This window comes from Gopherus flavomarginatus, chromosome 17 (assembly GCF_025201925.1).
Source record: "Gopherus flavomarginatus isolate rGopFla2 chromosome 17, rGopFla2.mat.asm, whole genome shotgun sequence".
NCBI classification, from domain to species: domain Eukaryota; kingdom Metazoa; phylum Chordata; order Testudines; family Testudinidae; genus Gopherus; species Gopherus flavomarginatus.
Genome location: NC_066633.1, coordinates 6,568,638 through 6,590,369, shown reverse-complemented (window position 1 = coordinate 6,590,369; position 21,732 = coordinate 6,568,638). Strand labels below are relative to the sequence as shown.

Genomic DNA, 21,732 nt, shown 5'->3' with positions numbered 1-21,732 from the left:
CCCCGGCTGGCTCCCTGCTCACCCGCAGCGAGGGCGGTAGCCTTACAGAGCCTCTCTGCCCTATGCCTGCTGCCAGGGGCTTTGAATAGGGCCTTTCTTTGCCAGGCTGCCAGCAGGTAGGGTTACAGGCTGAGATTGCTCCCCTTCATTGTTTCCTCCTGCAGCCAAAGTAATGTCAGGGATGGCTTCGCTCCCCATAACTGTATTTAATTTAGAAGAGAGGCAAGCCAGCCACTGCTAAGTCACCTTGCACCAAAGAGGAGTCATGCTGCTGGTTACCAGCCCAGCTGGTGCATGTCCCTTTAGAACCAGCACTGCCTGGAGACTCCATCCTTCACGCAGGCTGGGTGTTCCTTGCACTCAGTGGGAGTCTTGCCTACCTGCCCTGAGACCCCTTGTATTATTACTCCCCTGATGGGACGTGTGAGTTCCCAGGATGCCTTGCATGCTTCACCAAGGTGATGCTTTTTGGCTTTTCCCTTTCCTAGGGAGAATGTGCAACATCAACATCGACGAGTGTGCCAGCAACCCATGCCACAACGGTGGAACCTGTAAGGACGGCATCAACGGCTTCACGTGCATCTGCCCCGAGGGATACCACGACCCCATGTGTGTGCTGGAAGTGAATGAGTGTAACAGCAACCCCTGCATCCATGGGAAATGCAATGACGGACTCAATGGGTAGGTTTTCAGGAAGCCAACAGCATGTATCAGTCCATGCCGCTCTGTTAATGCACCTTCCAAATTCCAGCAGCACCCCTTGCTATTTCAATTTTGGGCCCCAGCACAGCTCTGCTGCGACATCCAAATCTTGCTCCGCAGCCCTCCTGCTTGTGAAAGTAGAGAAAGAACTGACAGGGGTTTGAAGGGAATTTCAGTGCAAACAGTCCCCTCTGTGAGCAAGAGTCAGGCCAGCTGTACCCCTAATAACGCGAAATTTGTATAAGCGAGGATTGTGTGAGGCGAGTGGGAAAGAACTGTGTGAGAAGTTGTTGCGACCTTGTGTTAAATAAGTATGGAATGTAGACTATAGTCTAAACAGAGGTGAGAAAAATAAGATATCAGAATAACCTACGTATAAACAAAATGCAGCTGTTGCTCATTATTGTATGTAACAAAGGTATAAATGCTTGCTATAACTATTTACCTAGAGAGAGACCTGTTTAGCGCTCTCCCTCCATGCAATTGCTAGAGATAAAGTATCTGGCTCGCTGCACCCAACCTAAGAATGAGAACTCTGTTTTTCTCCGACATGCTATTCCAGAGAGGGGCTCCCACATACAGCTCGGTCAGTGCACCCCATTGCTGATGTACATGGCTAGCTGCAGGTGCAGGCCCTGGCTTTTACTGAGCAAAGACTGCCAAGTGTCCTGAATTGCCATGGAGGTCTCAGGACTTGTAGAAACCGAGATTTGAACGTGAGATTTCAGGTGTGAAGAGCTGTAGTCCCCTGAAATCTAGCATTTGACTTAATACAGGTCTCTTACAATTCTGGAATCCTGCAGTCCTATCAAGGAGCCTGTAAAGTGCTGGTTCTTCAACTGCTCAGTCATCCAGGATTAGCAGCGAGTTCTTTTCTCTGCTTCCGGGTGTCTGGGAACTTGTGCTTCAAATAAGTTCTGACGACTACAAAACAAGGGTTGATTGAAGGGGTGGGGCAGATGAGTACAACTGGACTCTCTGCTTTACGTTTTTCTTTCTGACAAAAGCTACAGGTGTGATTGTGACCCAGGCTGGAGCGGGACAAACTGCGACATCAACAACAACGAGTGTGAATCGAATCCTTGCATGAACGGGGGCACCTGCAAGGATATGACCAGCGGATACATCTGTACTTGCCGGGAGGGATTCAGCGGTAAGGGCTGTCGCTACTTTCTTACAGCTGAGTGGCAGGCATATGGGAGCTTTGCTTCTGTAGATAGTTCTGTGTGAATTTATTGTCATGTAACACATGCTACACATCTATGGATAAGGCAACAATGGACGGGTCAGCACTGGGCTTTGAACCTGGGACCTTCTGCATTAAAAGGGCTGATCGCCCCAACTTCAGCTAAAGGAGATACTCCTCTAGCTGGTAACGGTAGTAAACCCTTAACCTCTTATCTGGACAGGCCTCTAGAGGTTACCAGTGGGTTCTGTGTGCATCACTGCCTCATTTGTTCCGTCCTCCTGTTCCTCTCTCTTGCTTTCCCACCATACCATTCCTCTTGCGCCAGAGGAAACCTCCATCATGGTCTACACCGAGGTTGCTGATGTGTGTTTGGTTCTTCTAACTCAGGGCCCAACTGCCAGACCAATATCAATGAATGTGCTTCCAATCCTTGCCTGAATCAGGGAACCTGCATAGATGATGTAGCCGGCTACAAATGCAACTGTCTCCTGCCATATACAGGTAAGAGAGCAGCCTGTGCTGAAAGTTACACTGCAGCAGAACTGCTGCATAGGCTTTCAGGTCCTGCATCCTTTCCTCACGAGAGATCAGCCCTGAAAAGAGAGTCACTGAGCAGCATACCACTCTCCTTTCTCAGGCAGTACCACACCAGTTCCTCCGTAGGAGAGTATTGCTATTGACTTCAGTGGGAGCAAGGTTTAGCCCATAATTCATAAAATACCAGGTCTCCCTCCCTGTTGTGCACACGCCATGAGCTATATCCTCAGCCAGCGTAAGTCAAAGAGGCAGCACTGGCTTCTTTGGAGCTTTGCCAACTTACATGAGCTGAGGATCTGGGACTGCATACAGGACATGATGGGGTGACCCAGGCAGTGTTTTGGCACAGCCAAACCTTAGAAAAGGAAACTCCAAGGAGCTTTTGGAAGCAGCAGGGCTGGATTTTGAACTTGTGCTCCGTCCCTGCCCCTTTCCTGTGAATGCAGAAGTGAAGATGTGGTTTGTGGGCTCTTCTCCTCATCTGGCGCTGGGTTATTAATGAAAGCACGTTGTGGCTGCTCTGCTTTCAGTCCTGTCCCCCTTTCGGGGTCTGTTTTGTGAACAACTCTGTTTATCCACTGACCCTCCTTTTGGAAAAATATGCAGCAGGTCGGGGTGCAGAATATGCTGTGGATTCCGTAGGGGGAGGAATTTCTGCTGACTTGATTCCTGTTTGCCAGTTTCCTGCTTCCTCTTGCACAAAATGGAAACGTGCACAATTGTAGGAAGCCATGACTAGTTTCCTGTCTTCTCCTGTAGCCATGGAAACCAGTGGGGGGTGGAGGAGAGTGGAAGGCTCTGGAAACTAGCAAAGGCCAACTTAGAAGATAACGGCTGACAAGGAAGATAACATTTTGGAGGGAATTTAGCCCTTGGCTAGTGTGTAAACAGGAAAAATGACCATTCAGGGGCGTTTGAAAGCCCTCCCACCAAAATTGCACTTTCCTTTCAAATAAAAGCTCGGTTTTGGATTGTCTCCATAGTTTTAATATTTAAAATCTGAAAGGTGGGTGCCCAGGCTGTCTCCGGACTGGGAACCGGGACCAAGTACTGTAAAACTATTCAAAGCCCCCCCAGCAGATGGGACATCCCCGCCCTTCCCAGTAAGGAGCTCCTCTGGAAGGCCTCCAAGAGGCAGGTCATGAGTGGGGAGTGCAGCTCTACGTAGGCGGGTCGGTCTCCGTGAAATCTGTGGGAATTCTGAAATGACCCTGGAGGGTTACGTAGGAAGCATGAGCTCCTTTGTCTTGTCAAGGCCTGGAACTAGCCCAAGACTTCTTGGGCAGCGGGCTGAATGCAGCGAGCATGTCACAGGCCCTGCCACCTTTTGTTGACTCGGGGCAGCAGCCTGCCATCAAGGCTTCAGCCGTGTGTGTCTCTCTCTGCTCACAGGGGCTACATGCGAGGACGTGCTAGCTCCGTGTGCGGCTGGTCCGTGTAAGAATGGTGGCGAGTGCAGAGAGTCGGAGGACTACGAGAGCTTCTCCTGCGCATGCCCCTCCGGCTGGCAAGGTATGGAGGGATCTCTGCCGCGTGCGCTGATCGGTCCTCTTCCGAGTTCAGCACTCTCCTCTCTCTGGGCAGCCAGGTTGTGCTGAACCCTCCTCTGGTTTTGTGCCTTCCCTTTCCCATGTGGCTCAGAGAATATCAGAACAAAGGTGGGAGAGTGGCCTCGTTGTTAAATTATGGATATGAGAACCAAGACTTCTGGGGACGATCCCTGGCTCTGCAACTGACTCACTCTGTGACCGTGGTCAACTCACTCCCTGTCTGTGTGCCGCAGCCTCCTCCTTCCCAAGCGACACTTACCCACCGCAGGGCTGATTTGCACTGGAGCTGGTGCTAGAGGAGACCATGGTTGCAGCACTTCCACCAGCATGTTAAAGTGCTAAAGCTTTCCCTCCCTTTCTCTTGTAGGTCAAACCTGTGAGATTGACATCAACGAATGTGTGAAAAGCCCCTGTCGAAATGGCGCCACGTGCCAGAACACAGATGGGAGCTACCACTGCAACTGCAAAGCTGGCTACACCGGCCACAACTGCGACACTGACATCGACGACTGCAAGCCAAGTAAGACCCGGGCAGCGTGTCTGCTCTCTGAGCTGGTGCTAAACTCATAAGGGTATCCACAGCCACTTGCATCCCTTACCCTCCTGGTCTGGAGTCAGGGACATTTTGTGCGGCGTGAATAAATAGAGGCTGCTCATGGGGCAGAAACCTGCCACGACGTATTCCAAACTGCTTAAAGGAGCTTAAATTGCAGGGAGGGCAGTACACGTAGTGAAAGGATAAGGGCAACCAGTCGTTACAACGTGTAACTACGACGCAGATTCCCAACATTTAAATGAGATGCAGTGTTTTCCTGGCTCGCCATTCACAGGATCTGCTGTTAAAAAAGCCTTCAATTGCAACAGTTCCCCCCGCAGGGGCATCTGGGAGTACCCTTTGCTTAGGGTGGGAAACAGCATTGCCCTTTTAATGCCACCTGTTGCACCTTGTGTGGTTTTTTTTGTTTTTTTTTTTGTTTTTTTTCTAAAGGTATCCTTACCATTGTCCAAAAGGGAATCGGAACTTTTGGACTGCATTCTCAACGGCCCTGTACCCGGTGTCACCCATTTAGACTAGGGCAAGATAGGTGTGAATCAGAAATGGCAGCATTTCACACCTACTGTGCCCTGGCGCTAATGACAACAAACGGGCAGGGAATGGAGAATCAGGCTTTCTGTGCGTTCAGTGCCAGCTCCTGCCTTGTCCATGATCGGGCCAGGGCTGCCTTGCTCAGCTGCTTTGATACTTTTGTGGCTGCTCTCAGGTGGCGGCATCGTGGGCTAATGCCGCATGGAAGCTTCCCAGCTTCACTGCTGTGTTTGGGGCTGTGAACTGCTGTATCTTAATGCCACGTGACTGCCTCTTCTTTCAGATCCCTGCCATAACGGCGGTTCCTGCTCTGACAGCATCGATGCCTTCTTCTGCGACTGCCTGGCAGGCTTCCGGGGGCCCAAATGCGAGGAGGACATCAACGAGTGCGCCAGCAACCCCTGCAAGAATGGGGCCAACTGCACGGATTGTGTCAACAGCTACACATGCACCTGCCCCTCTGGCTTCAGCGGGATCCACTGTGAGAACAACACACCTGACTGCACAGAAAGGTAACCAGCCGAGGCGGGCGCTGCTTGGAATGCTGAACAGCTGGCTGCTGCCAGGGGCGACGATGGGCCCGGGAGTTGCTGTAATGCCAAGTGTCCCAGCAGCCCCGAGGGGCTCACTCCATTGGCCAGTGGCATTGAGGGTGGCCCTCGTGAGGATGCTGTGTTGGGGAAGGCCCATATCCTGTCTGCCCAGGGGAATCTCATCTCCGCTCCGGATTTGCTTGAGGAGCCTGGTCTGTTTAAACTAATCTTGCCAAAGGCTGAAGGAAGGGATTAGCCAAGCTCCTATTGGCTTCAATAAAAAAGCTCTCACTGATTTCTGTGGAGCTGGATCAGGCCCCATAGGTCAGACCCTGAGGTCCTTGCTGTACTCCCAGTGATGCCAATGAGCCGGTATCTGAGGGCTTTACGATATGCAGCCCTTTCCCAGCCAAAACTCCCACATGCTTCCGCTGGAGTTCTGTTAAGGCACTGGACTGGGACTCTGGAGACCCACGTTCAATCCTGCTCGCTCATGGACTCCCTGCAACCTCAGGCAAGTTGCTTAGTGTCTCTGGGTTTCAGCGGTACAGTGGGGATGCTTGTATATCCCTGCCTCCCAGCAGGGCTGTGAGGGTTACTACGTTCAAGGACATAACCGGCTCAGATATAACCATGAATAGGGCCATATAACTACCTTACACAAAGCCGGGAAATGAAGTGTGGGCCCAAACTATGTGGTTTTTGCTCCAGTCATTAAAATGGTGGATTTACATTGCAAGACCAGAGATTTTTAAAAACCCCATGAACTCTCCTTATGTTAGGTGCTAGCTAGTGAGAGGTACAACCCATGGGCTATGCCATTTAGTGGCTGAACCAGAGGACTAGCAGTCTGGACTCCTGTGTTCTGTTTCTAGCTCTGCCACTACACTAAAGTCTGACCTTGGGCAAGACACACAAGCTTTCTGAGCTTCAGTTTCCTTATCTGTGCACTTATCTCCTTCCCAGAGAGGTTTTGAGACTGAATCAGTTAGTTTGTACAAGGGCTTTGAGATCCATGGATGGAGAACGCCATTACAATAGTCACTAATGTTTACTGGGAAGCAATGTTTGTTTTCCCACCTTCCAGCTCCTGTTTTAATGGGGGAACCTGTGTGGACGGCATCAACACCTTCACCTGCGTGTGCCCACCTGGCTTCACAGGCAGCTACTGCGAGCATGACATCAACGAATGCGACTCCAAGCCATGCTTGAATGGGGGTACCTGCCAGGACAGCTATGGGACCTACAAGTGCGCCTGTCCGCAGGGCTACACCGGCCTCAACTGTCAGGTAAAGAACAGCCAGCCCGTCAATCACATGAGGCCAGATCCTCACATGGCATCCTGGAAGGATTGCCAGTTTAAATTACACCAATGGAAGATCTGCCCTAGGTTCACTGCAGCTCAGCACCCCAGATCAGAGGTCTCCTTTCTCCCCTACTTGCTATGTCCTGCCCAATCCTTTCCATTCCCAAACAGCATATGAACTTCCTTCTTCTCTCCCCAGAATCTGGTGCGCTGGTGCGACTCCTCTCCCTGCAAAAATGGAGGCAAGTGCTGGCAGACCAACAATCTGTACCGCTGCGAATGCAACAGCGGGTGGACGGGCCTGTATTGCGATGTCCCCAGCGTATCCTGTGACGTGGCTGCAAAGCAGCAAGGTAACTTCTGTCCTCGCTGCTGTCTTCTAGGCAATAGCACCCTGGGGCCTGGTCAATTCATGGAGGTTTAGGGTCAGATTTGCAAGGAATGGCCAAGCTCTATTCGGCACAGGGCACAGGAAATGGGAAGAAAGGTGGCTGTACACCCTGACTCCTAGTGCTGCTGGGGGCTAGTTCAGCCTCTGGCACAAGTTAAAGCAACCTCAAGGCTGCTGTGATTTACATTGACTCAGAACAGCTCCCAGTGGCTGCTGTCCTGGCCAGAGATCACCGGAGTGACACAAAGAAGCCAGAGCATGGGCCAAGACCTGGCACTTCTAATAGTTCCCTATGGGGGTGCTTTTCTCCAAGAGCAGCCTCCCCTGTACAGGCCCATTTTGCACAAACATGCCCATGCATCGCTGGCCTTGCATGTGCTTCACTGTGTGCTGCCGGCCTTGTGCTCTTCCAGGAGTCGACATGGTGCACCTGTGCAGGAACTCCGGCCTTTGTGTGGATACAGGCAACACACACTTCTGCCGCTGCCAGGCTGGCTACACCGGCAGCTACTGCGAGGAGCAGGTGGACGAGTGCTCCCCGAGCCCCTGCCAGAATGGAGCTACATGCACGGATTACCTGGGAGGCTACTCCTGTGAGGTACGAGGGCTGGCTGCCAGCACTCTGGGGGAGCACGTAGGGCTCAGCAGTTAGAGCAAAGGACTGGGAGATGGGATGCTTGGGTTCTGCTCCTGACTCTGGAACTTCAGACAAGACACTTTGCTTCTCTGTGCCTCACTCTTCTCCGTCTGTAAAGTGGGATTAACAGCATTGCCTGTGCATAATCCATTTGCATTGGTAGCATGCTTTGAGATCCACAGATGGCAGGTGCTTTGTAAATGCTAATTATTTTCTTTCTTTTCTATAAACAAAGCTGTTCAAACTTCTGCCAAACCATACTGCCTCATTGGCAACTGACTAGTTCCCTCTGGGCTGCTCCCAGTTTGCATAAAATTGAGTAGATTGCAGCTGCAATCTGCAATACTGAGGCACGGGTATTGCTGGGGAGAGAGGGAAAGCAGTGTTTAGCCCGTGCTTTGGACATCCTGGCCTTTAATCAGGGCTAGAATAGCCCCCACATGACCGCTGAAGGAAGAGATCAGGCACTCAGCTACCTCAGTGATGGGAACAGTATAGGAACCTGCAATTAGAACTGAACAGGTTCATTACCAGAGTGAATGTAATTAATGGTTCCCTTTATTCCTCCCTTGCAGTGTGTTGCTGGCTATCACGGAGTTAACTGCTCTGAGGAGATCAATGAGTGCCTGTCTCACCCATGCCAGAATGGAGGAACCTGCATCGATCTCATCAATACCTACAAATGCTCTTGCCCCAGAGGGACTCAAGGTAAATTAATGGGGAATACTTTTCTGAGTGCAGATATCCTTGATATATGCTCATTAGCTCCTGTGTACGCACGTTGGTCTTAATGGTGGAAGCAGCTGCAGGAATATTGGATTACAGTAGCCAGTTAACCCAGCCATCAAGGAGCTCAAGTGGTCTTGTAACGCTGCCGGTCCCCTTCTGCCAGAGACCGGGTGCCCTCAACTCCCATTGAAATGGCTGGAGGGGAGGTTGGCAAGCAGCTACTCACGCTGCAGGGGGAGATGCCGTCTGACTGCCCTGTTACCAATGCCTGCCATGCTGACCAGTATTGTCTCATGGTTTCCTTGCACTCCCCCATCAATCTGTCTTCTCCGTCTCTTGTCCTACACTTAGCTTGTAAACCCTATGTCTTTTGGTTCTGGGCTTGTACAGCACCCAGCACAATGGAGTCCTGGTCCATGACCAGAGCCCATGGGCACTAAAGTAAAACAAAAAATAAATCAGACTGAACATGGGCTGTTCTCCTCACCCCCTCTGTCCCCAGGGGTGCACTGTGAAATCAACATTGACGACTGCAGCCCCTTCTTTGATCCCGTCACTCTGGGGCCCAAGTGCTTTAACAACGGCAAATGCACAGACCGGGTGGGTGGCTACAGCTGCATCTGCCCACCCGGCTTCGTGGGGGAGCGCTGCGAGGGGGACGTCAATGAGTGCCTGTCCAACCCGTGTGATGCACGGGGGACCCAGAACTGCGTGCAGCGTGTCAACGATTACAAGTGCGAGTGCAGGCAAGGGTATGCAGGTGAGTCAGCCTTTCCCATCCAGCCCGGGAAGGACCCTGAGGCTGCTGGTAAGACATCACACTCATGGGTATCTCCTTCCCCCCACAGGCCGTCGCTGTGATACCGTGGTGGATGGCTGCAAGGGCAAACCCTGCAGGAACGGTGGAACGTGTGCAGTTGCTAGCAACACTGGCTGGGGCTTCATCTGTAAATGCCCCCCTGTACGTATCTAACTCCTTCCAGGTTTCATGCAACAGTGCTGCTCCATGCTCAGAGGAGGGCAAGCTAGGGGATCTAATAGTCCCATGTGGCCTGAAAATCTGAGTCCTAGTACATCATGTGGACCCTCCAAACCAGTACACTGGAGGGAGCTTAGACCAAAGGGGCCAGGTTATTCATGAATTCCACTGCAGTTAATGGGAGTCCACCTGTGACAGTAACTGCTCACAATCTAGCCCCATATAGTCAGGGGGCCGCAGGGAGTGATCAAAGCAAAGGGACTGTGGTAGCCAGGTGTGAGCGTGTGCAGGCCATGACCATGGCAGAGAGAGAGGAATTGGGGCAGGTGACCCAAAGCGGGAGAATGCCATCTATTACCCTAACCAGGAGCCAGAGGGGGATGTCAAGCAGAAAGAGGTTTTGACTGAGTATCAGGAGAACAGTGCCTAGCAGTGTGATCTGCTAGGACCGTAGAAGAGGCTCACACTGGAGATGGTGGAAGCTCTGTTATGTAGGCCATTTAAAGCTGGACTGGATGGAGAACTAGAAAATATCCTCTGGGGAAGAGACCGGCCTTGGCTGGAGGTGGATGATCGCATGGGAGAGGAGCGTATAGATTTTTTTCTATGTTTAATTTCAAGGTAAATGTTAAGGCTGTACATTGATTTATTCTTTTTGATAATAGGTGCCTGATTCCCAATTACAGCCTAAGGGAGTTAGGGGCTTAAATCCCATTGGAAGTAATTTACTAAAGAACATTACAGTTATTGTCCCAGAGCTGTGGCCAGCTGGCCATAATGATGATGAGAGAATTCAGTGTCTAACACAGAACTGGGCACCAGACCAGTGTGCTAGGTCACTGCTCTTCTGCTGTCATTGTCTCCCTGTCAGTTTGTTCCTCCTGATCCACACTTCACAAGGCTGCAACGTCAGAGACACTAACTCTGCCTCCCTGGCTCTTGTCTCCCCAGGGTTTTGATGGCGCCACTTGTGAAAACGACTTGCGCACCTGTGGGAACCTGCGCTGCCTGAACGGCGGCACCTGCATCTCCGGCCACAAGAGCTCCAAGTGCATGTGTGATCCTGCCTTCACGGGGCCAGACTGCCAGTACCCCATCAGCAGCCCTTGCCATTCAAACCAGTGTTACAACGGGGGTACCTGTGAATACTTCAGTGACACTCCCCCATATTACCGGTGCAAATGCCCTGCAAATTTCAATGGCCTATACTGCCACATCCTGGATTTCGATTTCCGGGGAGGCATTGGTCAGGACATCCCCCCACCCACAATTGAGGAGAAATGTGAGATACCTGATTGCGCGGGTTTCGCTGGCAACAAGATCTGCGATGCGAAGTGCAACAACCATTCCTGTGGCTGGGATGGAGGGGACTGTTCCCTCAACTTCAATGACCCCTGGAAGAACTGCTCCCAGTCGCTGGAGTGCTGGAAGTATTTCAACAACGAGCGGTGCGACAAGCAGTGCAACAACACTGGGTGTCTGTACGACGGCTTTGACTGCCTGAAGGTAGAAGGGCAATGCAAGTAAGCAACCTCCTCCCCATCGCTGTCCCTTCAAAGCCAGGGTCTTTCTACTGATTATCGGAGGAACTTCTGCTGCTTGTTTTGTTTCTATTTCCTGTCGAGTGGGGCCAAATCCTGAGCAACCTCAACATCCACTAACTTCACTGGGAGTTGTAGGTGCTCACAAATTCCTGGGTTTGGCCCTTCTTTGACTAGATCGCCACATTATGTAACACCCCTGTTGGCTCCTTTTCGGGCATCTCTGCTGGTGGAGCATCCTGCATAGAAATTCACCACTTTGGTGAATTCTACTGTATAGACAGTCATGCCTTGTTGAGTTTGGCACTGTTAGTTTTTAGTGGGAGATCAGCAAGAAACCACCAGGATTCTATAGGAAGTGGTGCTCATAGACTTTAAGGTCAGAAGGGACCATCATGATCATCTAGTCTGACCTCCTGCACAGTGCAGGCCACAGAACCTCACCCACCCACTCCTGTAATGGACCCCTAATCTCTGGCTGAGTTAGTGAAGTCCTCAAATCAAGATTTAAAGACTTCAAATTACAGAGAATCCACCATTTACACTAGTTGAAACCTGCAAGCGACCCATGCCCCATGCTGCAGAGGAAGGTGAAATCCCCCAGGGTCTTTGCCAATCTGACCTGGGGAAAAATTCCCTCCTGACCCCAAATATGGCGATCAGTTGGATCCTGAGCACGTGGGCCAATACTGAAGCCATTCTTCTGGTGTGCTGCCGATGGCACCAACTTTCAAAAGAGCCCCCAAATACTTACTGGAATTTACTGAACATTCTTTTGCAACAGTATGGATTTGATCTCAGGTTCCTGGACAAACTCTGTTTTGAATAATTGTATTCTGCCTCTCTCAGCTTCCCTGGGTCAAAGTAATTGTCTTCACATCCCGTTCTAAATTGCTACCCACAGTTTAATAGCTGCTATGTTTCACCCCAGAAGTAGTTGCTTTTCAGTGTTGCATAAAGTGATTGCCCTCTTTATAAGGCAATTTAGGATGTCAGGGTGAGCAGTGCTGTTGTTACAGGACAGAAATCCTTGAAACTCCTACTGCTATCTTAGCAGATGGATAATACTATGGCTGTGGGTGTAATTAATCCTTTTCTCTTTCTTTTCCTTCTCCCTAGTCCTCTGTATGACCAGTACTGTAAAGATCACTTTTCAGATGGTCACTGTGACCAGGGGTGTAACAACGCTGAGTGTGAATGGGATGGTCTGGACTGTGCCAACAACATGCCTGAGAAACTTGCAGATGGCACTTTGGTAGTGGTGGTCCTGATAACCCCAGAGAACCTGAAGAACAACTCCTTCAACTTCCTCCGGGAGCTCAGCCGCATCCTTCACACCAATGTGGTCTTCAAGAAGAACCCCAAGGGAGAGTACATGATCTTCCCATACTACGGCAATGAAGAGGAGCTGAAAAAGCACCACATCAAGAGGTCGGCGGAGAACTGGTCGGACATGCCCAGCGCCGTCTTCAACACAATAAAGACGTCCCTCTCGTCGCGTGTCGGTGAAAGGCAGCGGAGAGAGCTGGATCAGATGGATATCAGAGGGTGAGGGGGCAGAGAAAAGGCTTTCATTGGACAGCAGTTATTGTGCCCTATTAATATTAATAATCTGCTTTAAGGAAAATGCTGTAGGATGGAGAATTTTACCTAAATGTTGGTTTTAAATATGAAGTGGAACCAATTTCTTATGCAAGAGAAGTTGGGAAGGGGGTGTCAATGCTGACAGGTTATGGGTTTGGAATTTATTTTTTAAAATAATGCTACAACTGACATGGCTAATGGCATCCCATGTGTTGGCTAGGAGTCACTCTGCGGGGGTGGGACTGGCAGTCAGAACTAGGGTGGCTCTCGTTATTTTAGGAAGTCACTTAGTTAAGCCTTGATTTACTGACTGTAGAGGTCTGTTATGAGTCTCAATTACTGCAAAGTTGTAAGGTGCTTTGAGACACTTGCTGAAAAGTGCTGTATAGCTACAAAGGGCCCAATTCTCCTCCTGCTCAGAGCAGTGGAAGTCAGGAGTCCCTCCACTAAAATCAGCGTAGAATACGATGGGGTAAAACTGGTGTGAGAAGAGATTCAGGCCCCAAGTACCCTATCGTGTTTGTGTGACTTCTGTCGTTGCTAAGGAAAGACATTCCTGTGTTACTAAACAGCTGACAAATAGAGGTGGAGCTAAATCCTACAGTCCTCACACAGGTAAAATTCCAATTGACATTAGCGAGAGCTTTGCCTAACTTAGGTCTGCAGGTTTGGCCCATGCATGAGTAAACAAGTCTGTTTCCAGCATCTGAATCCACCCTGATGTGGGGTTATGGGGAGAACAGACATGGGTCTTGACTCTCCTTCAGTCTGATCATTGCTCTCTATTTCCATTTGCTCTTCTTCCATACAGATCCATCGTATACTTAGAAATCGACAACCGCCAGTGCATCCAGTCCTCCTCGCAATGCTTTCAGAGCGCAACTGACGTGGCGGCTTTCCTGGGTGCCTTGGCCTCACTTGGTAGCCTGAACATCCCCTACAAAATAGAAGCTGTTAAAAGTAAGTTTAGCTGGCAGCTGCCGGAGGGATTGAGACTGGAGGTGACTGAAACTTTCCAGCCCACATCCGTGATCCAATTATCAGCCAGCCAAGCTCAGAATGCTGTATCCAGAGACAGTTCAGCTTTAATAACCTTGAATCTTTGTGTTTTTTTAAATCTACATTAATAAACTAATTCTGTTTGTTTTTTTTTAATTTTGCTTAGTTCAGGTTTTTCAAAATCATTTCAGCTAAAAAAGGGGGAAAAAAACCCAACTCCAATCAATCAGTGACATGTGAGGAGCTGGAGTTTGTATCTTCGAAATCCCCCTGAATCCTTTTGTCTTAACAGCTCAGTGAGAGCGCAGTGATTTGAAGTTTGCTAATCCTTTTCCTTAAAGGAGAAAAAAGTAAAGCAGTCTCCTGATGCAGCAGGCTTGTGCAGAGGAGAATTTGCCAATAGTTTGCAATTCTGATTAATAGCGTATAAAATGACCTTATTTTGGGGGATGATTTAGATCAGCCATAGGTACCTCTATTAACTAATTTCTCTTCATTTGTGCTCCATCACCAGTTTGATATGCAGCTTAATGTCTCACTTTCTCCATGCGCCCCACTCTTTTTTAGGTGAAACAGCTGAGCCCCAGAGGAACTCCCAGCTGTATCCTATGTATGTGGTGGTGGCTGCACTTGTCTTGCTTGCTTTCATTGGAGTGGGAGTAGTGGTATCTCGAAAGCGGCGCAGGGAGCATGGGCAGCTCTGGTTCCCAGAAGGCTTCAAGGTGACAGACTCAAGCAAGAAGAAGCGACGAGAACCACTTGGGGAGGATTCTGTTGGCCTGAAGTGAGTAATCTTCCTGTTAAGCTGTTACGTGCTGTGGCGTGCAGCTACTAATGACAGTGCTACTCTAACGGAACTGTTAGAGCTCGCTCCTTTCGTGCTTGAGATGATACAGCAGGGGAAGAGGTTATAGAGTTTTCAGGATTTTGCAAAGGGAGAACAATATCCTAGCTTTGTGGGGATTTTAATGTTCTGTAAATTACCATGAATTTCTTCATTTAGTTTTATGCATGTAAAGCATGTGATCCATTGCCTCTCCGTTTTTGCAGAAGAACTAATTACTTGAGTTTTTCTGTTTTTTTGAAAGACCCCTGAAAAATGCTTCTGATGGCACCTTGATGGATGACAACCAGAACGAATGGGGTGATGAAGAAACCTTGGACACTAAGAAGTTCAGGGTAAGCTACCAGTAACATTGAGCTATTTCATTAGGATGGTGAACAGTGCGATGAGACATAACACAAGGGTTTGCTCTTAGGATTCCATACCATGCGATCACAACTTCTGAAGGCTCCTTTTCAACCTGTGTGTGATGTAACTGTAGCTTTGAGTCTTACACAGCTTTTCATTTCAACCCTTTTTTATAGCTTCTCTTGTCTTTTCCTTGAGGTCTGACTTTCAGCTTCCTTTTGTCCTTTCTTAGTTTGAGGAGCAGGCGATGCTGCCAGACATGGACGATCAGACAGATCACAGGCAGTGGACTCAACAGCACCTAGATGCAGCCGACCTGCGCATCTCTTCCATGGCACCCACCCCACCGCAAGGTGAAATTGATGCAGATTGTATGGATGTCAACGTTCGAGGTCCTGGTAAGGGAGATTCCTTGCTCTGATGCTTGCATAATTTAATCTACAAACCTCATTCTCTTTCTACAATTGAGCAGTGCCTATTGCTGTGCTGCCATTTACACATCAGTCTTCATGTAACCTAACACAGAAATGCCCCACCTAGAAGTCCTTCCATGTTGCATTGCTACTGTTTTGCATGATTTAAGGAGATTTGCCTTTGTAGAATTTTGTTTTCCATAAATCTCTCCTTATTTAACCACAGAGAAGGAAGTCAGAGAATCAAAGAGGTTAGAGTTGGGGGAAGATACCCATTCGATCATGCCGTTCATCTGCCTGCCAGTGCAGGATTGATCGCTATAGGACGTTTACAAGTGTTTTCTTGTCTAGTCAGGTTTTAACTCACCCAAGCATCAGAGCTTCATCCACTTCCCTTGGGAGACTTTTCCTCAGTCAAATAAAAAAAGCTTTTAAACTTCAGTACAGTGCAGCTGTATTCTGCATAGCATCTTCCAAGTAAACTGTGCCCTGAAGTGCTTTGGAGAGTTGAATCCAAGACTGCAGACAAAATAGGGAAGCCAGTGAGTGGTGAGAAGCTACTGAATGAGGAATAAATTCAGATCTAAATCTGAGGAAGACGGTTCGTGTCTGGTGTTAGGAAGTAGATAGGAACCAGAGCTCGATGTGCCAGGAGAACAAGTAGCCCTGGCAAGTCAGAACATCTCCCTGGAATTGCCTATCACAGAAGGGCAAAGAGCCCCTCGCTGTTCATGGGGTCGCTCTGTGTTTTCTAGACGGATTCACCCCACTCATGATCGCTTCGTGCAGTGGAGGAGGGCTGGAGACTGGCAACAGCGAAGAGGAGGAGGATGCTCCCGCTGTCATCTCGGATTTCATTTACCAGGGTGCCAGCTTGCACAACCAGACAGACCGAACCGGCGAGACGGCACTTCACCTGGCTGCAAGGTACTCTCGCTCTGATGCCGCCAAACGCCTGCTGGAGGCCAGTGCAGATGCAAACATCCAGGACAACATGGGCAGGACGCCCCTCCATGCAGCTGTCTCAGCCGATGCTCAAGGAGTCTTCCAGGTACATCAACCTTTCCTACTGCAGTCCTTTCCCTACAGAGTAAACAGCCACTGGGAGTCAGTTTTGTGGCCCCTGTTAATTGATCCTATCCCAAGGTCTCCATCCTGGCCTTAATCAGACAAGTCATTATTGATGTCAATGAGAATTTTGCTGAGTAAGGATTTTAGCATTTGCCCCAACATCTAGTGCTGTTGAAAGGTACAATGATGTAAGACTTGGCAACTTGAAGCTGCCTCTTTAGTGGCAGAGCAGGTACAGCATGGTGGCTGTGCCAGCCTCCCCAATGCTGCCCCGCTTATATGAGCCACTCCTGGCCTGCAGGGACCAACTCTAGGCACGAGAGAGGGAATTGAGCCTTCAAAACATCTTCCAGACCTTGATCTCTCTGTAGTGGCTCCTAGCAAGAGGGCTGGTAGTTTTTCTTATGTGGAAACCTCGCTGGAATATCCACTGGCTTTCTCCTAACACTGGGGTTTTTCCATGCGTTCGTCTCATTGTGGGCAGATCCTGATTAGGAACAGAGCGACCGATTTGGATGCCCGCATGCACGATGGGACCACACCGCTGATCTTGGCAGCTCGCTTGGCAGTGGAGGGCATGCTGGAGGATCTGATCAATTGCCACGCAGACGTCAATGCAGTGGATGATCTAGGTATGGCAGTCTTCTAAAACATGCACCACTGTATGAGGTGCTGCAGGCAGGGAATATTGGTTCTTGGTCTAACTGCTGACTAATGCGGGCTGTATATCACCTTCTTCTTCCTTAGGCAAATCAGCACTGCACTGGGCAGCTGCTGTGAATAACGTAGAAGCTGCTGTGGTGCTGCTGAAGAACGGTGCCAATAAAGACATGCAGAACAATAAGGTAGAGATCTACAGGGCTAGCAGATGCAAGGCAATTATTTTCCTTTTACAAGTCAATCCGAGGGTCATTTTTGCCTCAAATGTAACCCTGGCTGCCAGATGATGAGGTCTGTACAGACACCCCTGGGTTATGCAAACCTGACTTATGCAAATCCGCACTTACGGAAAAAGTTTGGTAAGCTAGAAATAGTTTTGGATTTTTTTGCATAATGGTTGGGTATACGTTTCTGACTTACGCAAAATTCGAGTTGCACGAGACTTTCCAGAACGGAATGCTTGCGTAAGTCAGGGAGCCTCTGTATCTGACTTTTACTCCAGCTGACGTTGATGGGAGTTGGCTTGAATATGGAGCCCAAGGGTTGGCCCCGTACACAGTGTTAGTGACCTGTGCACTATTGGATTAGGAGGAAATAACAAGTGTTCGTTTGCTCACCTCACTGTGCCTTTTAGGTGAAGGTCACATGTGATTAGTGGTTTAGTATTGAATATGAATGAGGTAATTCAAACACAGAAGCATTCAGCAAGGTCTTTCTCTGGACCTCACCAAAAAAGGGGTAACGGAAAACTCCCCCAGCCTAGGGTTCAACCCAGTTCGGTGACTAGTCGGAGTCCAACTTTCCCTTGAGTATTGTCCCCACTCTGCCTCCCCAGCAGCCTTTCTCCTGAGCACTTGTGCTGGCGAGAGAGAAGCTATGCAAGAAAGTGAGACTCTGCCCCTTACCATTGCATGAAGTTGAACTCCATGAGCTTATGAACCTTGCAATTATTTGTGCAGCTGCTGAGCTTCCTAATTAATAGCAATGTCTTCAAATCTAAAATAAAAACAGGATTGGGCTGGCCACGGAAGCCTGTTAGCTTTGGGGTTTTAAAACAAACTGTCTCCACTGTGTTTCTAGGAGGAGACACCGTTGTTTCTTGCAGCCAGAGAAGGGAGCTATGAAACTGCCAAAGTCCTCCTGGATCACTTTGCAAACCGTGACATAACAGATCACATGGACCGGCTCCCACGGGACATTGCACAGGAACGCATGCACCATGACATTGTGCGGCTGCTGGATGAGTATAACCTGGTACGGAGCCCTCCACTGCATAATGGCCCGCTGGGGGCGCCCACCCTGTCTCCCCCGCTCTGCTCTCCCAACAGTTACATCGGCAACCTGAAACCCAACGTCCAGGGGAAGAAAGCTAGGAAGCCAAGTACCAAGAGCCTGAGCTGCAATAGCAAAGATTCCAAAGACATCAAAGCTAGGAGGAAAAAATCGCAGGATGGGAAAGGTTGCCTTCTAGATAGCTCGAGTGTGCTGTCACCAGTTGACTCCCTGGAGTCGCCCCATGGGTACCTGTCAGATGTTGCTTCTCCTCCACTGATGACATCTCCATTTCAGCAGTCCCCGTCCATGCCTCTGAATCACCTGCCAGGCATGTCTGATGCCCACATGAGTATCAACCATCTTAACATGGCGGGAAAGCAGGATATGGCAATGGGCAGCTCCAGCAGGATGGCCTTCGATTCAGTGCCCCCGCGTCTCTCTCACCTTCCTGTATCCAGCCCCAGCACAGTCATGAGCAGTGCACCGATGAATTTCACTGTAGGTGGAGCTGCCAGCCTGAACGGGCAATGCGACTGGCTAACAAGGCTGCAAAATGGGATGGTCCAGAACCAGTATAATCCAATGAGAAGCAACATCCAGCCCGGGGCTCACCAGCAAACCCAAGCCCTTCAACATGGCATGATGACCTCCCTGCATAATGGCATGCCCACCACTACCCTGTCACAGATGATGAGCTACCAGCCCATGCCTAATACAAGGCTGGCCTCCCAGCCACATCTGATGCAGGCCCCGCAGTTGCAACAGATCCAACAGCAGCAGAATTTACAGCAGCAGCTGCAACAGCAAAATCTGCAACAGCAGCAACATCACAATACCAGCTCAAACACCAACGCCCATATTAGCCAAAACTTCCTCAGTAACGAGCTAAACCAGTCAGACATGCAGCAGGTGAGCAGCACTACCATGACAGTGCACACTATTTTGCCTCAAGAGACCCAGATCCTATCAACGTCTCTATCATCCTCCCTCACACAACCCATGACCACCACCCAGTTTTTAACTCCACCCTCCCAACACAGTTACTCCTCCCCCTTGGACAATACACCCAATCACCAGCTTCAGGTGCCAGACCACCCTTTCTTAACACCTTCCCCGGAGTCACCGGACCAATGGTCAAGCTCGTCACCTCATTCCAACATATCTGATTGGTCAGAGGGGATCTCCAGCCCTCCCACAAGTATGCAGTCACAGATAGTACACATCCCAGAAGCCTTCAAGTAAAGAAGGTGTTTCAGAGACATTGACACAGTGGGACTTAGGATCATCTTTTAAAAACTTCTTCTAAGGACACTGGTTGTTTGGACTGAAGGTTCCCTTTTTATATGTTTTTTATACAAAATAAGAACACAATGTTTAATCTTTTTTTTAGTATTTATTTATGTACTTTTTATTTTACATGAAAACACTGTCTTTTTATTTATATGTTCTATTGTTAAGAACTCAAAATGAGACACTTCAATTGTGCGTCAAGGAAGTCAAACCTAGTAAATCTTTTATAGAAAATTCTTTTTTGTTTTTGGGGTGTTTTTTTAATATGTTGACTTGATGGTGGGGGTTGTTTTTGTAAAGTTGTAAGCAAAGATTCGTGATTCTGAAATGCCATTTATTTATTAGTTTTTGGTTTTTTGCTTTCAAACCCAGAAAAAGTGGGAGGGGAAGGGGGGAGAATTAGCTACAAATGTCACCCCTTGAAAAAATTATAAATTAAGTATGAATCAATTTTTGAAATGTACTTTAAAATGTTTTCTTGGGTGTTATCTGAGAGGACATTTTATGGTACTAGTCATGAATCTTTGTTTAAAATTTCAGTATTATATAGTTGTACATTTATCTTAATACATAGAAATTCTTGTTCTTTCTTTTTTATATATATTTAAATGCTGTCTATATCAAAAAATCAGGATTACAGACCTGTGATAGGTTCTAAGCTAAAAAAAAAAAAAATTCTACATAACATTGCTGCCTAGAGAAACAGAACATTTGCCAAATCTGTTGAAAACTCATAGCTATGGAGTCAGTGCCGAAGAGTTTCTTGGTTTTTTTCTGCAATTGACTGAATAACAATTTAAACAATAAAAATGCAAGGATTTGGACTTTTAGAACCACATCCTTCTTTTAAGGGTGGCCCGTCCTATTGTAAAGGAGGCGTTTGTCAATTACTGTAAACCAACTTGAATGAAAGTTAACTGAGCATTACAGTGCCCAACCACAGTCTACTATCAATCCCTAACATCCAACCTCTTTTTGAAATGTTGAACTTTTGGGTTTGCAACTTAAGATGTCAGGTTTGGATGTAGCCCGGACCTATTCTACCACGAGGGCAGAAATTAGGAGACGCAGACAGAAACTGGGCTGCTAATCCCATGTTTTTAAATGTTGACATTTTATTCTTGCTAGTTTGGCATGATGCATCGGGTTTATATTGGTGCACACTCTTTTGTGGAGGTGGGGGGAAAACAACCACGTAAAATATAGTATAAGCCTGTGGCAGATTTAAGGTTTGTAAATAAGTTTGTTTTTTTTTAAAAGGTGGATTTTGTTTCAAAAATCTAAATGAACAAGTCTTAAGTATATCATGCTTATTAGAGGTGTCAGAATATTGCTCACTCATTGACTGCAAAAGGAAAGCGTTATGCATACACACAGGACAGTCACTCACCTAGAATGCAGTCAATCAAGAAAACTTAAGAAAAGGGAGAGATTCCTGATCCCTTTTAGTTAGAAACCAAATATGATTTCAATTTCTCAAAAGCACACGGCTTTCTGCAGTCCCCTGTGTGCTCATCTCTTTGTAAACACGGAGCATCGGTATTGTGACATCCCTAATACAAGTGATTTAAACATCATGTGGTGTTGTCTTCCTATGTTTTATAAACTAGAATGTAGTTTACGAAAAAATCTTCTGTAATAAAGTTCTCTACCTGCAAAGTTGTAGTTTGCAAAAATGATGTATTTTTTGGTTAACTGATTTGCAATAAAGGATGCTCATGGGCGTCTAGATTTTACTAAAACTTGAACATGATGTTTTTGCCATGTGTCGGTAGAATTTTTGTGGACAAACTCCCCAGCCTGCCTGACCCAACATCTGCTCCTCATCAGTATCTGAGGGCTACGTGAAAATCCTGCATCTCCAAATGATTCTTAGTACACTGTTTGTGCAACTGAGACCAATCCAATTCCTGTTGAAGTCCATAAAGATTTCAGTGGAAGTTGGATTGGGCCAGTAGGAAATGTTACTGCAGGCTTTTATTTGGGCAAAACTCTCATTGGCTTCGTTGGAGGTTTTGCCTGAGCAAGGTCTGTAGGAAGAGACTTGTATTGCATAAAGTCCTGACC

At 48.3% G+C, this 21,732-nt stretch overlaps 1 protein-coding gene across 1 annotated transcript in view; it reads left to right on the top strand.

Annotated features, from left to right (window-relative positions):
* NOTCH1 (notch receptor 1) overlaps positions 1 to 21,407 on the top strand; it is a 79,661-nt gene extending 58,254 nt beyond the window's left edge. The window contains exons 13-34 of the mRNA XM_050926744.1: positions 489 to 681; positions 1,710 to 1,855; positions 2,279 to 2,392; positions 3,821 to 3,940; positions 4,346 to 4,498; positions 5,349 to 5,577; positions 6,686 to 6,887; positions 7,104 to 7,257; positions 7,709 to 7,893; positions 8,508 to 8,640; positions 9,164 to 9,421; positions 9,510 to 9,622; positions 10,592 to 11,163; positions 12,301 to 12,729; positions 13,577 to 13,725; positions 14,332 to 14,548; positions 14,853 to 14,943; positions 15,189 to 15,354; positions 16,125 to 16,420; positions 16,925 to 17,072; positions 17,188 to 17,285; positions 18,181 to 21,407. Of these exons, the coding sequence (XP_050782701.1) occupies positions 489 to 681; positions 1,710 to 1,855; positions 2,279 to 2,392; positions 3,821 to 3,940; positions 4,346 to 4,498; positions 5,349 to 5,577; positions 6,686 to 6,887; positions 7,104 to 7,257; positions 7,709 to 7,893; positions 8,508 to 8,640; positions 9,164 to 9,421; positions 9,510 to 9,622; positions 10,592 to 11,163; positions 12,301 to 12,729; positions 13,577 to 13,725; positions 14,332 to 14,548; positions 14,853 to 14,943; positions 15,189 to 15,354; positions 16,125 to 16,420; positions 16,925 to 17,072; positions 17,188 to 17,285; positions 18,181 to 19,617 (5,603 nt within the window). The 3' untranslated portion in view covers positions 19,618 to 21,407. The remainder of the gene's footprint in view (positions 1 to 488; positions 682 to 1,709; positions 1,856 to 2,278; positions 2,393 to 3,820; positions 3,941 to 4,345; positions 4,499 to 5,348; positions 5,578 to 6,685; positions 6,888 to 7,103; positions 7,258 to 7,708; positions 7,894 to 8,507; positions 8,641 to 9,163; positions 9,422 to 9,509; positions 9,623 to 10,591; positions 11,164 to 12,300; positions 12,730 to 13,576; positions 13,726 to 14,331; positions 14,549 to 14,852; positions 14,944 to 15,188; positions 15,355 to 16,124; positions 16,421 to 16,924; positions 17,073 to 17,187; positions 17,286 to 18,180) is intronic.
* The last annotated feature ends 325 nt before the right edge of the window (positions 21,408 to 21,732 follow it).